This window comes from Corvus cornix, chromosome 2 (assembly GCF_000738735.6).
Source record: "Corvus cornix cornix isolate S_Up_H32 chromosome 2, ASM73873v5, whole genome shotgun sequence".
Classification (NCBI taxonomy): domain Eukaryota; kingdom Metazoa; phylum Chordata; class Aves; order Passeriformes; family Corvidae; genus Corvus; species Corvus cornix.
Genome location: NC_046333.1, coordinates 64,433,974 through 64,451,660, shown reverse-complemented (window position 1 = coordinate 64,451,660; position 17,687 = coordinate 64,433,974). Strand labels below are relative to the sequence as shown.

At 38.8% G+C, this 17,687-nt stretch overlaps 1 protein-coding gene across 2 annotated transcripts in view; it reads right to left on the bottom strand.

The window, feature by feature from the left end:
• CAP2 (cyclase associated actin cytoskeleton regulatory protein 2) overlaps positions 1 to 17,687 on the bottom strand; it is a 68,493-nt gene that overhangs the window by 4,419 nt on the left and 46,387 nt on the right. For both annotated transcript variants that reach the window (XM_010402881.4, XM_019287875.3), the window contains 5 exons: positions 16,598 to 16,703; positions 4,118 to 4,307; positions 3,070 to 3,245; positions 1,724 to 1,847; positions 1,418 to 1,500 (listed from right to left, as the gene is read on the bottom strand). In XM_010402881.4, the coding sequence (XP_010401183.1) occupies positions 1,418 to 1,500; positions 1,724 to 1,847; positions 3,070 to 3,245; positions 4,118 to 4,307; positions 16,598 to 16,703 (679 nt within the window). The remainder of the gene's footprint in view (positions 1 to 1,417; positions 1,501 to 1,723; positions 1,848 to 3,069; positions 3,246 to 4,117; positions 4,308 to 16,597; positions 16,704 to 17,687) is intronic.

Here is a 17,687-nt window from a genome sequence, read left to right as displayed (position 1 = left end):
TCAGAAAACGGAGGTGCTTAGCACTTGGCTACACCAGCTCTGTGGGAGCGGCCTGATTCGAGCAGCATACTGCGTATAACCAGACCCTGCCCTCTTAAGTGGATCCCCACTCTGCTCCATGACATGCATAGAAGCCTTATGCAATATTCATAGAACACGATTAATTTTGATTCTAAGAATTTTGATTCTTCCAAAAGGTATTTCCACTTCATTTGAGTATTAGCAAGCCGTGGTTTTGATATTCATTACATACAAATTTTTCAGTTTTCATGAATAGTTTAAGAGGTAATGATTAAAAATAATATAATTATTTTAAAACTGCTCAAATAAATGCCTGGGATCCTTAACTAACTGCCTCTGCTGTAAAAATACATAGTGATCACAAATAAAACTGATTGTTACAGTTCAGAAGATGATGCACAGTTGGTAGCAATGTCAGTCACTTGCACAAGGTTCAAAATATAAAACCCCCTTTTTGCTCCTATTCCCTGTGGTGGCTGTGACCATTATTCCTGAAGCATGGAGCAGGACTACCTATATTTAATGTCATACAGCAGGCACAGCCTTTTAAGCAAAAGACCTCACTTTGAAGAGTGGCACTTTAATATAATAATTATAATTTCTTTTTCACTTAAAATAATACACCCTGAAGTCCATTCTTGAGATTACATTGTGTGTGTCAGACACAACCCAGTATTAGAGCCCGTAGTTAGACTTCTTTGGAATGGGATACCTGAAGTGCTGAAAATATCAGGCAGACTGTATATTTTGAGCAGGACAAGTGTCCCCAATAGAGAGGGCAATGTATACATTTAAAATACATGTATTTTTTTTCATGAGAATCACAAGGAATATGATCTCTGATGAAGCTTTTTGAAGGCAAATAAGTACATTACTTACTTATATAAAGTGTCACATCACTGGCCAGGGAGATTTTTTGAAATCCCAGCACCTACTTTTACGTCATAGCATTTAGTTGTCCTTTTGACAGTCTTATTTGAACATTTCCATTGAGATGATAAGAAAAGAAAAAAACCTTGTGCACTTGGAAATCAATTAGCTAACTGCTAGAGTTTGTTCTGTAAGCACCACTGAACTTTCAAGTGCTGGGAGCTGTTTAGCATGAAAGCAAGCAGATCAGGGACAGAAGTAACAGTTCTGCCAGTGTACAGATCTCTCAGCTTCACCAGAACCAGAAGGCACTGGGCTATGGGAGGTTTGTTCAGTGATAGTAAATAGTTTTCACAGGCATTTTCTAAAAACATCAGCAGAATTTTAGTGCATATAAAGATCCATTTGGGTATTTCTTACTTTTGTTGTGCTTTGTGAGTTTTTAAAATCTCTTGTAGCTACATGTTGGGCTTCCCCCCCCGCCCCTTGTTCTCTGTCTGTCTTTGTCTCTCAATTAGGTATTTACCTGAATCTGAATATCCCTGGAGTTGATCACTTCCACGATTCCCACAACATTGTCAAACACAAGGCCAAACTTTTTACAGTTGTCTAAAATAAAAGCAATCATAAATAAGAAAGGCAAGACAAAAGCAAATACATGCACACCTGCTACATTAACTACAAAAATTCCCAGTCCTGCACTGCATAGCTGAGTGACTTTACTCACGTGATCAATCATTAAAGTGAATGGAATGATTCAGATGCATTATTAATCACATAAGTCAGTTTTTTCAAGATTGTCACTTAAAGCCCAGCTGAGCTACCCACTCACCAATAGTAATTGAGTTGATTTTTCCTTTTATCTGAAGTGTAGATTTGTTACACTTAAAAATGTAGGCCACTTGCTTGAGTTCAGTGTTGTTAATGACCAGGTCATTCTTATCCTCTTGATATTCCTATTTCAAAAGAAAGTTTATTTAATTGGTTGTCTTTAACTAGCTAACAGTCAGACAGAGTTTAGTACAATTTATCCTCGAGTCATTGCATCTTCAGTTACAACAGACAATATCCTTCCTGTGGCTTAAAATCCTAATCTGCTTGATCATATATCTCACCTAACTGACCCTTAGATGACACTGTATCTTTCAGAGCTGCAGAACTGAAGAAGTTAGCACAGACCATGATAAAATCCATTAATTTTGCAGCGAAAATGTTACACTCACAACAATTTAAAAAGGCATTCACAAAACTGTTGTTTGGCTCCCATCTGATTCAGCCTGAAGAATGCAGCAGGTTTTCCTTCCCCAAATGTTATATAATGTTTGATACAGCATATTGTGAACAGGCATTACCATATACAATAAAGATGTAATAGGCAAAGAAATTTCTTTCCATTAGGTGTGAAAGAAAAATTACACTCCATGGATGTCCAGGAAAGGCTACGGCTCCACAAGGAAAGTTCCAAGTAGTAGAACCATAAGGCAACATAACACAGGCAAATGGTGACTGCACCTTATGCAAACTGGACTCCGCTGTAATAAACACTGACTGTGTACATAACCTTCTGCATGACTAAACTGCATATTCTTTCTGCTCTCTCTTAACTAACACAGTCACAAAAATTTTCATTCATAGATTCTTTGGTATATGCCTATATAAATTAACACCCAAACTTTAAACAAATCTCCTTTTTCCATCTGTAGACTGGGCAAAAGGAAAACACTCCTCTACTTTCAAGCATGGAAGACATGCTTGCATGGAATGGGCAATGAAAAATAAATGTGTAATTCCACTGGTTAGGGTAACTGGAGAAAGTGGTCTGTGATGACTGTTCTCTCTCATTCACGGGTCTGCAAAAAAGGATTTTAATTGGTCTTCTCTACTGGACTTGTTTCTGGGGCATTGTCTGATTTTGCAAGGACTTTATATGCTGGTTCTGATGTTCTCCAGTGAGATGAATTAGCAAGTGATTCTCAGAGACAAATGAATTAGCTTAAGATCCTGCAGAATAGTAAAAGTTGAACTGCAGCAATGCAGAGAAATGGAGGACTCCGCCCATTTTAGTTGCAACTTTGTTTTGTTGCATGTTAATGACAGACCTCCTTTTGCAGGATGTTTCACTGCTCCACCTGGTTTGCAATGCGCAAGGTGCACTTCAGAGGTGTGACTGGAACTCACCACTCTCCACTTCTTTCCCTCTAGCTCGAAGACAGGGGCATGGTTCTGCTGTGGGGAATTCTTGGGAGAGGTAGGACTTGGAGTATGGCTTTTTGTTGGAGAACGAACAGATGGACCTTGGGCACGTAGGCTGGGGTTCTTGTGAGTCTTCTGGTCATCAGAGACATGCCGAAGCCCTTAATAAAAAAGAATGCTTGTGAAAGAGACTCTATTCTCCAATCCTAAAAGTACTCATATTGAAGCATGAAAGGTTTGTTTTGTAATTGTGTTATCTTATTCTCGGAAATTACATTTTTTTATTTCCTCAAGGTTTTCCTGGGTAATGACCTAAAGTGTAACTTCTGACATACTTTTAGCAGCTCATATAAAACCTCTTCTACTGTGGATGGGCTATCTTAGTACCTTCAACAGAAAATACCACAATGTCTTCTAGGTCCCTCTCTGTCTGTAGCAAGCTCTGAGAGCTTGTTGTATAATGTTTTTCCATCCATAAAATAGAGTTTCTTTTTCTAATTTAAGACAATATTTGACATATCCCTACAGCATTAAATGTAAATATATCAATCATATGTATTTAAATTCACAGACATACTTAAATTACAACTGGCCAATATTAATACAAAAAAGCTTTATTATTGACTCCACACTGATCTATGAGCCATACCTTTTCACTGACATGTAACACATTTTGACACAGATTTGTACACTCAATGTGAGTCAGAAAGAGGAATAAAACTTTATTGCAATTGCAACTTAAGAGGTCACCAGCTACTGGGGGCTGAAGATATCCAGCTTGGCTGCTTTAAAATTAAAAGGATACCTCTAAATAAATGGTGTGGATGTCAGGTATGCTGAACTTCTTTGGGTGCTGTGGCTTCTAAAGGAGATTTTGGTATACACCCATCTCCAAGGGACCACTGCAAGCCTCAGAAGGATCTGAGCTGCTAGAATGTAACTTTAAAATGCTGTGAAAGTTACATTAATACATGTAACAGCTCTTGATGTAGTTCCGAGTCATGGATCACAATTCGGTTTCTTTTCTCCTGACCTTTGGTAATTGCCTCTCCCTGGTTAAGCTGTGCAAAGAGAGCTGAGCGAGATGCAGTTCCTTCGTCCTTTGCGGTTTCCGTATCGAAGATGGGGGGCGGTCCCGGGGGCGGCGGTGGCGGAGGCGGCGGGGAAAGGCAGGAGCCGCTGGTTAGAACAGATCGCATGGACAAGGGGGATGCAACAGGACCCTGTTTGAGACAGAGGGAAAATATTTTACATATAGTGTTTCAAGGAACATTGTATCACAATAGTTCTTGTTTATTAATATCCTTGGATGCTGTTAGTTCGGGTGACTCTAGAAAGCCACAGGCTAAGGAGAATTTCTGGCTCCATAATCGAATGCAATCCTATGAATCCTTCCCTGCACCTGAGCAAGCACAGCTGGAAAGACAGCCCACACTGCTACCCCTACTGCAGAACTACTCCACCTAAAATATTTGTCTCAAAAACTTGTGAGGACTGATGTTAAAAGTCTTTAACAGTAACAATTCCGTAATTTATTCCAGTGTTCACTTTCATAAAAAGGAAAATGTCTCCTTTTGTTAATAGATACCAAATTCAGTTAACCATACCTCAGTGTGCATTCAGAAACATAAAGAAAATGTTTTGATACAACAGAAATAACTGAGAGGGTAATGAACTGTCAGTTATACATAGGGAACATGATACATTGTATGCAAGATGTAAAATGCTATTCTTTGAACTGTTAAAGTTATCTGTAAAGATTCAAATACCACAGAATGTGAAACTATGGTGATTCAAGTCTCTTGACTCTGAAATTAAATTTTTGAGTTTTTAGTTCAATTTCTCACATTCTTTTTTCCTTTTTTTTTCAGTTGCAGGAGATCACAGCACACAAGTTATGAGTGAAGGGGGCCTTGGCAAAGTAAGTAACACAATCTTCCAGTTTGCACAATCAAAAGTACATGTTTTGGTCTGAATTATGATGCTAGCATAGAATATTATCAAACAGACAGAAAATACTAATAACGATCTGATTAAAATTTTATAATAATGCCCTAACATCCTAAAAATCGATGCTAGACAGAATCTGAGAATCACTTTTACTGTCCTGCCACTGAGTGTCACTCTGATCCTACCTCTCTGCAGCACAGAAGGGACTTTTAAAAGAACTATTGAGAAAATTAGATTGGTTCTGATGAGTTCAGCTAGCTACAGAGATACTGTGCATTGCAGCAGCAAATATTAACAGGTGGGCAGATACAATGGGAAAATTACAGCAACTTATGGAGTCACAGCTCCTCTAACTGTCTCCCATTGTTAAGAGATACAGGCTGTTAGTGCGCCCCTGGTAGTCCATACTGGAAACAGATACTGCTTAGCTGGCCTCTGAGGGTATTTTTAACCATTTATGGTACTACTCCTTCTGCTTTCCACTAAACTGAAACAGCAAAGTATTGATCTGGTTCATGCATCTCATGGGAGTGAAAACTATAGCTATTTTTTTAAAAGTAAAACTTGTTCTGGCCTGTAATCCCAAACTGATAACAGGAAAAGAGCTGAGGTCCACATGCTCCTTTTTTACTTACTCTTCAGATATACTTTAAAAACAAAATAAAAATCCAAGCTCTTTTAAGGGAATAAGCTCTCTTCTTAGCTATTAAAGCTATAAAATATTTTTGATCAAATGTAAACAAATGAGAAGATTCTCCTTTTGGAACTGATTAGCATTTATTGTCAAGATATACTGGAACTGACGTAGACTGCTTTTAGAGACATTCCATTGTTGCATGGATACATTTAACTCAGAGCTTCTGCTTACATACTTCCTCATCACAGGTTAGTGTTTTAGGCTGGGGACAACTTCTACACTGGGCCCTCAATTTATAGAGCCTGTTCCCTGCCTCTGTTAATGCCAGTGAAGTTACCTGCAGCAGTGTCAGCAGAACTGTGAATTACTGTAATTAAAAAAAAAAGTAAGTGGATTTAGTGGCACAATCAGTTATTGCTGCCTGAGGTGCAATTCAGATCTTTCCTTTCTGTTGCCTGCAACCATAGCAACTGAATCCACTATGCCCTGGTTATCCAGAATTATGAACATTGCATTTGCAGGGCTTTTTAAAATACTCAGATACCCAGAAATGGCACTCACCATTCACAGTGTGAACATGCAGTTATGAATTATGTATGCTTTATGAAAGGCAATTAATAGCAGCAGTGGTAGTGGCTAATAACTTTTAGTCTGAGATGAAAATCCACTTGCCAAATTCCAGACTGACATCTGATTTCTCAAAAAGAGCTACTGCTTCCACCTGCCTATCAATACAGTGCTGTGATTTTCCAGAAACTTGTGTAAGACTCACACATCCATTTAGAATTGACACCACCTAAATTGTGCAAAGGCTGCAAAGATGCATTAGAGAAAAAAGTTCTGGAAGTTATCTGTGTATTCTGCATACAACACAGAGTGGTGGGTCACTCTGGCAGTCTCTTCACCTCAAGTATCAAACTTGAGGCCATAACAGATCATGCAGAACAATCCTGGCTTGAATAATGCTGCTGAATAGCATCAAAGGCAGTTTCCCAAATGGCAACTAAAGTATGGGAATATCCACGTAATGAGACGGAAGTAAAACTCAGAGGGGTTTATCTGTGGAAGTGGATAATCTCTCTCCCAGAACTCTGAAAGAATTATCTTGTCAAAGTACAGATAAAAGGAAGGATTTTAAATACACCACTTAAGTTTGGACATGGTTTTGTATGACTGGAGGTTGTTGTCATACTTACTTTTCAAGAAAGAGAAGATGCAGGAAAGGATCTGGGAAACTAGGAGCTTTTTTCCTTCTAGAGCAGGAGTGATGAATAAAACAAGTCTACTCAAAAATCTCAATTCTTGACCTGAGGAGCAAAGACATTCTAGTCCTTTAAGTGGGTTTCAAAAGTAAGAAAAAAATGTATTCATTGCACTCATGCAATGCCTCTTCTTTTCTTTACAAGCCTGGTCCCTCCACCAAAATCAGTGGTTATCTCCACTGAGCACAAAAGATTTTGACTTAGTTCTAAGAACATAGAAGCTGTCACAAGGTGAAGATATCTGAGGTTCTGTCACCCTTCCCACTTTTCCTCTTAATTTTGTGCAGTCACAGAAATAAAATACAGACTGAACCCTGGTTGTCAACTTTTCTCCTGCATGGCAAATCTTCTCTCGTTTAAAACCTGAGTTACACCTACACAAGCTAACTGATATTGTAGCATGCTATTTTCAACATCTAGGGCCATTCTGGAAACTGCAAACAATTTTAATAATAAATTAGGCCAGGCAAAACTGAAGGACAAATCACAGGAATAAAGGTCACTAAAGTACAGGGCTTAATTGCTCCACTGTAGATCTCCCATCTTACAGCATGGACTCCTCCAGTAGGACCATCCCCCACTGAAATAAAATGGCATGGAAAAGAGAGACAAGTCTCACTAATGAGAGGGCACACAGACCTGCTGGGAAGAGGGCTACAGTCTTACTCTGGCTACAGTGTTGTTTTCTTTGCCATTTTGATGTACCTAACTGAAATCAAACAAACATTCAAGTGAGGTGAAATTCTTTGTGGGAGAGTGGCTCAGGGATACTCTCAAAAGGGGGCAAAAAGCACAAAAATGAACTGGAAATGCAGAAAACACATTTTACTTCTTGCATTCCCTGCATGCCAGGAAGATGGGACCTGTGCTGCACTCAAACACACTGACGTACAGCGCAGCTTAAAAATCAGCCAAGCGAAGTAATTCCAGAAACTTTTTTAAAAATTCATTTTGCCATCTATTCATAAATAAACCTCCCAAGTTACCAACCTCAGTCACTGGCAATTACTTTGCTTTCCTTAGTTACTCTTCTAAGACCACTTGAATCCTCAGGCTCTAGAATATTTCTGAACCAGGCTCTTAAACTGTTCTGGTATCTGGTAATACTTGTGTATAGTCCTATCCAATTTCAACAAAAGTGCCCTTCACAAAGTCCATTCATTTCTGTTCTGTATAGGGTGGTGTTTGTGAGAGCTGCTGGGAATAAAATAGCATGTTACATGCCCACAAAAGTTCATCTATCCTAAAGCAGCAGGTGCTCAGCAGCTTTGCTATTTGCAAACAACTCTTCAGATTAACTTCACGCAGATGTTAACAACAGTGTGTCTTTACACAAAGAGTATTAGGAGCCATTTGGACCAGTAAAGGCAGTTGTTTGCAAGCTGCCTTTCTTCCTCTTTAATTTCAGCTGTTTGCCTCGGCAACAGCTGCTGTTCTCAGTGCTGTGGTGTCTACAGACACCACGTCAAGTTATACTGATAGCTGACTGCCCCCATTAACATGTTGGTGTGGTCATTTTTCCACCATTTACAAATATGCCCCTAGTAAGAATTATCAGGGGAACAGATAGAGTCCTCCTTACTTTGTGAAAATGTAACACAAAAGTAAGCCATAACTTCTAACCTGTTAGCTTGCATCATAGTGAACTTGACGTGCTTTAAACCTTGCTCCTGGAGCTTTTTGAAATGGAGGAAAATGTAGTTCTCTGAGTAAGGTCCTATCAGGAATAGGAGATGCAGGCCCCTTGACCATGTACTAAGAGCTCTGTAGGGGATAAAACATGCCTGAAATTTCCTCTTAAGGAAAAATAAATTGTCTTCAGCCTCCAACCATTGCTCTAAATGGGGTGACAGGAATGGGTCAGGGTTTGCTCCTTGCTGGATAGCCCCAAGCCATATGCAGAGAGGCCCAAGGGTCTCCCACTGACGGTAGCAGAGAAGCTTCCTCTAGTGACAGTGCCTGATGCTGCTGACAGCGCTCGGTCTGATAAATGCGTTGTCACTGTGCAAGGGTTTGCAGCACTGTGGTACAGCCTCAAAACATATTGTATTTCTACCTTCATCTTGTACAACTTGCAGAAGAGTGAGGTACACTTCTTTTTGTCACCTAACTGGCTCACTGGAAGAAAGAAATGTTGAGATAGCTGCCTTGTTGAAACTCCTCGATCTCAAATCTCATGTAATTCCCTGGAAATTACAGTAGAGCTGAGTGACGCTCTTTGCTTTTGAGAAGCTGGGCCTTGTTAAGCACATTTCTCCTAAAGGCTTCCTTTCCCCAGAGCACAGGGCAAAGCCAATCTTATTAGAGAAATAAAATGCTGTTCATATATAACACAAGTGCTCTGGATGCCATACTGTCACTAATTTTTGGTGGCCATGTACAGTTTGATGTGTCTGAACCCAGCTACTGAGAGACAGTAAGAATTTCTTTTTATGCCTTATCGCAGATGTTACTATTTCCTGAGCTATTCTTGCTGAACAGCTCCCTAGGTTAGCCTTCCATGTCACTGTTACTATATTTGTAGTACTGCAGCAGCAAGGAGCCCTAGTCAGAGGCTCCTATCTCTGGGGATATGAGGGGCTTATGTGCCAGACCCTGTACAAACACCCGTGACGTTCCTCTGTGTTTATCCAGCTTTCAGCTGATACAGTGCAGCATGGAAACTGAGAGGAACAAAGTTCTTGTGCTGGGAACCTGCTGTGGAGCATCTGAACAATGCATTTCTTGTAGCTGCAATGGTTGATTTTACTCAGAACCAGAAGATTATGAACATCTATATAATGCATATAAATAAATGATACATGCATGTGTATGATATATAGTACCTATTTCGTTAGTCATTCCTATTAAGAGGTAAGTATCTATTTGCAGCTGAAGCAACAGGTGGCTTAGAGATAGGTCATGAAATCCCTCCCTTAATTTATTGAAAAGCCTTCTTTTCATGGCAGCAGACAAACAGGAATCGTAATAGGGAATAATACATTCTTCTCCAAAAAAAAAAAAAAAAAAGGGAAGGATATCCCTGCTTTCTCCCCCTTTACAGTAATCTTAGTTTCACACCTAAAATGATTACAGCATTCTGCATTGTTCTTTCCATACATATGCACAGCCAAAGACCCAAAGACAAGAATTGTGAAGCTCAGAATATCACATATCAACCTCTGGGAACAGGCGGACTGTGACTCAGGGGCACAGAGCTCTTGTTAAGGTGTTTTTGTGTAAAAGTAGCTTAGCACAACCGTTCTATTACCTACCCTGTTTAAGCCACCTGTCTTCAAGGGGTTATGCTGCCCTGAGAGCCGCAATTTACTGGATGAAACAGCTGACTTACAGGGCCTGTAATCTTTGTTAGTTAAAACACAAAACAACAAAAACCAGGCCAGGTTCTTTTCTTGTTACTGAGTCTCAGCAGAATTATTTATCTGTAGTTTTCAAGCTTTGCAGCCCCCTGTAATACACTTTTGCTGTCCATCACCTGTTCAGGATTTAAAAATGATGCTTACATCTTCAGAGTTACCCAACCAGAAATGTTTTACACAGCCATGGTCTTCTAAGTCATTTGAGAACTGTATGATAATGTAATTGCCAACAAGTAATGTGCTCTACCAGGCAGACTGGACCATCTTTTATTTATATAAAAAATCAGTTAAAAAGAAGACCAATCTCTTTAGGAAAATAGTAACATTTTAATAGATGTACCTTTCCTTTTCTCTCTCTTACTTTCAATTTTCTTTTTCCTTTCCCTTTTCCACTGGAACTAGGCTGCATGCCTCGCCCAGGTTTTCCCTTAATGTGTCTGAATGGTGCTTGGTCAAAATTAAGAGAACACTATCAATATATAGTAAAGACAAATACTTTCAGCCACTGTTGGAATAAGAGAGTAAAAATACTTTCTTTCAAAGGGACAGGGATGTAATTGAGGCAGTCTCCACCATGGAGGCAACTATTGTAGAGCTGCCAGGACGGCCAGTTTTTTAATCGATCCTGTACCAAAAACCAGAACATTGTCTATTCTCTGAGAGAGAAACACTTGCAACTAAAGGATGCAATTTTTTCCAACAAAAAAGTATAAGGGAATAGGGAAGGGCAAGGGTAGAGAAAGGAATGGAAGGTATACAGAAAAAGAGAGAAAAGGCTATCAGAGAAAAACTGAGCACTGTGGAAATGGCTACATCTTATCCAAGATACAGGCATTTAAATTGGTGTATCTATGCTGCCCTTGCGTCTATCTGAATAAGGCCTCTGGGATTGCAGTTGTGGCTGTGGCTGGAATTTGGCACTACAGTTTTGACCTTTAGCTTTAGTGAAGTGGCTCAGACAATGGCTGCTTGATAAGTAGGTCAAACTAAACACAGCATAGAAGAGATACTGGACAGATAATAGGAGGCTTTTGCCTGCAGAAGTTGGTCTTTGCAGCTTGTTCACATCAGTATGTACAGAGACGATATATTACAGGAAAGTGCTTTGATAGAACAGGAGAGAGGCAGGGCCAAAATGTCTGGAGTTTATTTTAGACTATAATAAAATGCCCAAAGTTTGCACTGAGACTAGTGTAATTGCACCCAATTAGGCTAATGTAGGAATTACGATGGTACTTCTTGATGTGGAGATTGTGGAGAATTTCAGCTTTTAAAGAATGTTTTTAGAGTACTATCGAAGGAGTAATGAATGTTTTCTAAAATGCTATTTCAGGGAAAAAAAAGAGACTTGAAGATACTGGCTTCAATGGAAACAGGATTTAAATAAACCTCAACTGCTTTTAAAGATGTACAGACTTCATCCTAAGTTGCTCTGATTTGTAAAGGGGGGGGAGGGAGGATTTCACTCATCACTTGAGTGAAGTTCTGTATTAGAAACTAAATACTGTAGTGAAATTCAGTACTAGTTTGTAAATATTTCCTGTTTGTAAATCAACCTGCTGGTAAAATCTGTCCTAAATTACAATTGTACGCAAAGAACAAAAAGTTAAGTACGGATCCACCTACAACTGAAACATTCAAGACAATTATTCTTGAGCAAGATTTGTGTCTTAACACTTATTTGATATATGGAAAACTACAGCACTTTCATTATTACTGGTTGTTTTCTTGCTGCAAGGTTAACCTGCAGAAACAGGAGCAGAAGTTTCACTTCCCCCGATTACTCATGCAGGCCTTGTAGCAAACAAACTTTTTATTAGGCATTCTTGTAAGCTTGTATTACAGCTGTTCATTTATTTGCATCACCAAAAAAGTGGAGGGTAGGAAGAGGCATGCTTCAATAGAATCCCTTCTTTAAGAAAAAAAAAAGGAAAAGAAGACACTTGCTCTTTATCAGAAAGAACTGAAAAAAGACAGGTCACTATTACAGCCATGGATTGCTTGTTAAAGACAGAAAACTGAGCAAGCAAAAATGACAATTACTGCATAGGTTAAATGCTACCCTGGGCATTAAAATATTTCATTGTAACAACAGCTTTTTCCTAAGAATCACTGACATCTGAGTGTCATCTCTGGTAGCAAATTAAAAAAAAACTCCATTAGGCTGATAATTGCCATTGTTCCCATTGTCAAGATGGCTAAATTGAGATGCTTTGAGTACAGTGAACGGCCACTCACCACAGGGTGTAGGAGGCAGAATGATACTTTGCATTTAAGATAATGAACTACAAAATTACACTTTTAAGGAAATACTGCAGGTCCATCTGACTTGCACTGAAAAGCATATTTTCTCTGACATATGCGCAGTCAATCAATGAAAATGACTATATCAGATCATGGTGAAAATACATGGAACTTCTTACTCTCTGGGACAATCCTGCTCACAAACATACATATTTTAAATATGTACATTTCTTCTCTGAGCATAGTACAACAAATATCCTAACCATATTCATCATGCCTTGAAATGCCCATTTACATAGTCCAGTCTAATTTTGTACCACCACTCCACATGAGTAGCAAAACGGGTTCAGATGTGCAAAACCTAAAGGTCCTTAACTACACTATTTCTTTCTAAGTGTATTCTTAAATACACAATATTCTTCACTATTTCCTTGGCTTTTTCCTCACACAGTCCCGCACATTTCAATAGGGTGCCCTTATGAAGTAAAATATTGTCACACATCTTGGCAGAACCAAAGTGAGTAAGAGAGAACTGTGTTAGATCCAAAAATCCATAAACATCTGTTTTCATCACAAACTTTTTAAAAAGCAGATAAAGATAACTGTTATTGTCAGAAATGACTGCTTGGACATTATGTCAACCTTTTTCACCTGTTTCTGTGTCTGTCTTCTAATTTATTACGACATTTCTTTCTCTTTGATCTGAAGTGTCTGCCTGTATGCTTGCTGCCAGAGTCAGGAACACTTTGCTGTATGCACTAGTGATCTGTTCCAAGGCTGGCTGCAGCTGCCCTGTGCAGCTTGATGGAAGGGTACAGGGGGCTGGAAATAGCACAACTTTGGGATATTGCATGGCCATAAATGTGCACACCACAGTATACAGCACCCGTACCTTAGGGGCCAAGTGCCAACAAAAAAACCTGTCCCCTTCTTTTTGGAAACCCAAGCATAGGAAACCCTCTGATCTAGGCTGATACTCCTGGGGTTTTGTTGGAGTTCAAGCTATGAGCATACAGTTGGGAGAGAAGCAGTAGTTAATACTCTTCCTGACTCTTCACTCTCGTTAGAAATATCCAAATGTGCTACTTAAGAGCTTTTTATAGAAACTTCATGCATTGCTTTGTTGATTTGTGCAGATATGAAGGGTAAATTATCGGTATAATACACTTTTAAATCTGTACTTACACGCCCCAAGACATTTCTCTCTTTCTCTCTCCCTCTATAATAAAATACCATTCCTACACCAATGTCTACCTTTCATAAATGTTCCACTTTGTTAACGCCTTGCCAAACTACTGCTTTTTCCTTTTTTCCTTTTATGCATCTAAGTGGAAGCTGCTGTGTGCAAGGATTAACAACTGTGTCTGCAATACATCTACAGCTTTTATAGATATCCTATTTCTGTCTAGACCCTGATTCTGCAGACCTTTATGCTTAACTTCACACAACGTGAATCTGTGAGTTTCATTCTCACTTTAAAATGTATAACAAAAATGAAAATATCACTTGAGCAACTCATTGCTTTCTGGAATGTATTTGTTACCAAGCTTCATAGAAATATTTAAATAACATTTAAGCTATTTAAACAACCTGCTAACTTACTGGATTCTAATTTTCTTACATTCACATTTAGTAAAACTTAAAAAAATATATGCATCCATAAAAATAAGTTTACAATATAATCTCTCAGACTGATATCACATAAAGGATAATTTAAATGAGCCATACTTCCAAGACAACTTCCAGATATGAGCGATATCCAAAGTGAAATGAAATCAATACTTCAGATGCAATGATGGGCTCATCACTCATTATGGAATGAGCACTGTTGGCAGGAAACTACGCTCAATATGAATAAACAAGTCACACCTAGATTTTAGCAATTTCTTGGACAGCTGAAGACAGAGAAATATAAAGACGTGATGGCTGAGTTACTGGTTTTAGGACCAGTCAAACATAATCTGCAACAGCTACACTTCTGAGTAAGATTACCAGTACTCACCAGCACTGACAGCTCCTCCTGTTTGATCAAATGGCTGTAGCAAACCTTTACCTTATAACACCATTTCCACACTTGTGGAGTTCTATTAAAAGTGAAGATTTTTCTTTTTCTGTATTAACAGAACAAATTTTGTCCCAGATTCTCAGGCTAATTCAGCTAATGCAGTACTACAATTCCTTTTTGTTATGTAATAATAATTTTGAAATCATTAGCTCATCTCACATTCACTGATCATAACAGAATAGGATGCGGCAAGTGTGAAATTTTGTACTACATAAAGGAATCATATTTAATGTTTAAAATTTTTACTATAGAAACCTACAAAGTAGCAAATAATCACAGTCTTCTAATTGATCATGTTCAAACATTTTTGCACTGCTTCAGACTAAGAACTACGTGCAGATCATGGCTCTCTCCCGTGTTTGAGCTTGCACTTGAATACTTGAGGACTGAAAGGCCTGGTACAATGTCTCATGAAGGGTATGAAGAGAAAGCTGCAGTCTGTTGCTGAACACAAGTAACATACATTCTCTTACATGGTTATAACTTCCATAGAGGGAGAGACAAACCAACTTTTCCACATTCCATGGAATCACAGAAAGGTTTGTATTGGAAGGGACCTTAAAGATCATCCAGTTCCAACCCTCTGCCATGGGCAGGGACAACTTTCATAGACCACATTGATGAGAGTCCCATGCAACCTGGCCTTCAACACCTCCAGGGATGGGGCATCTACAGCTTCTCTGGGCAACCTGTGCCAGTGTCTCATCACCCTCATAGTAAAGAATTTCTTCCTTATATTCAGTCTTTCAATTTAAAACTATTTCCCCCTCTCCTGTCACTACAAGCCTTAGTCATGTCTTTCTCAGTCTTTCTCACAAGCCCACTGTATATACTGGTAGGTTGCAAAAAGGTCTCTATCAAGCCTGCTCTTCTCCAGGCTGAAAAAATCCCAATGCTCTTAGCCTGTCTTCACAGGAAAGGTGTTCCAGCTCTTATTCCAAGTTAAACTACATTTCAAAGAATCACAAAATGGTTTGGATTGGAAGGCCATTAATCTGAAAGTTCTCCGCCACTTCCCTGTGTTCCCAAGTTCTTAAAATTGTTTGTTTTGAGAACTAAATGGTGGCCTGTCTTAGTCCTCTGAATAGTCATTCAATTAAAAATAATGATATTTGTGTACACAGAAGAAATTATAAATTTGGCGTGAAAGACTGCATGTGCAAGTATATGGTAGGTTTAGGAGATGATACCAGTAAAGAGCAGGCTGATTACATTTTTAGTATATTTCCGCAGTTCTCCTAATCCAATAATAAACACGAGCACATTATTAAAATAATACAGAACACTGCGTCAGTGTAGACAGTGGACATAAACTCTTACATTTATACCCAACAGAAAATTAATTGTTCGTGTTTATACCTCTCTTAGAGAAAAATATTCATTGCTATCATCTTTCTATGCATCTCAGATGTAACACACAGAAGCAGCTTATAAAAGGAGCATAAATAATTAGGCATGCAGCTATATTTGCTCTCTCTCTGTATTTCACAAGTTATTCCTGTATGTCTAATATAACAGCTTTATAAAGCTAGACATCTACGAAGTAATAAATTGTTATGAATCCCTTGTTTTTCTCTTTCCTGTTATTAAATCTCTCTCTTTGTTCAGATTCTTCCCACCATTCTTCTCCTTTCCATGCCACGTTCTCTCAGTTTTCCTTTAGTCTGACATGTCCTTCAATTTTTTGCATTTTGTCTTGTTCCTACCTTCTACAGGCATGGAGAATTGTGTCTGCCTCTCCTCACCATCTGCAGCCGAGGGTTATGGCTATAATCATCCCAAATAATTCTTCCCTCTTCCTCCAAACCTGTACCACAGTGGCCTGAACATCTCCACCTATATTTCAAACTTTTATTGGCTTGGTTGGGAAATCCATGGACCATGACTTCTGTTCCTGGCCTAGGTATTTTTTTCTTCTAAGCTAATGACCCGCATTAAAAGACAATCTGGTTACTGTCATTTTATGGTTCTTCCTGAAGAAAGAAAGAGTACTTACAGTTTTACTCCAGGTGAGACCTGTGGTGTGATGCTCTTTGATATAAGCTTGAAGCTCAGACCAGATGTTCAGATATGACTTCACCCAATCAACATGGCGTGTGTCACTGTAAAAACAGAGACAATATTTATGTGTGAATGTACTTAGAAAGCACTGCTGCTCTTGCTTAAAGCAGGTAAAGCCCAATGTCTGCCTTAAAGCCATGGACAAATCAGTTAGCAGGCAGCCAACCAGTCCTGTGCTGCAAAGACTGAAGCCTACTACACTAGAAAGCTTCTAGATCCTTCCAGAGGACAAACAAGGGCAAAGGATGCCTCTAGCAGAGCGTGCTTCCTGCTAGAAGTGTGTGTCACCATTCTGCTCAGGCGCAAAGTCATCTGAAGAAGCACTAAAGGCATATTGAGCTGTGCAGCAGGTACCCAGACTCAGTTTCAGGGTGCTGAACTTTAGAAAATTAAATATCCGTGGGTTCTGTAAGATATTCTGGCTGCCATGTTCAAATGTGGTCAGGGCAATACTGGATCATGTTACAGTCATCAGACTAAAATATTTATATATCAAGAATTTTTAAAGTACAAGTCACAAGTTGGCTTTAGAATTGTTATTGTTAGTCCTCCAATGGGACTATAAATGAAACCAGGAAATATGTAGAGAGAAGCTGCTTGTAAGATGAAGTCCTCAGTTATAATAAATTATTAGTGAATAGTGATGGCTATGGACTGGATGCTTACAAGGATTGCTGTGTCTACCTTCTGTTTATTTCCTTTGGAATTTGATCCTTAATAATGCGGAAGACCTGGGTCAACAGGTTTAATCCAATGCCTACTGAAGTCAAGGGAGAGCCTTCCATACTTTGGAAGACATTGTGGTCTGATTCAGTGAAAAATAAGAAAAGAATTCCTCATTAAAGGAAGAATTAAATACCTATATAATGTACTCTGCTTAACCATTACATGAGACATTTCTTTCTCCAGTATAAATACTGATGCTGTGTTGTAAAAATCATCAGTTACCCCAGCATCAGTTACTACCTTCAGCAGGTAAACTAAGGCTTTTAGGAATAATATATAATATATATAAAATAACATAC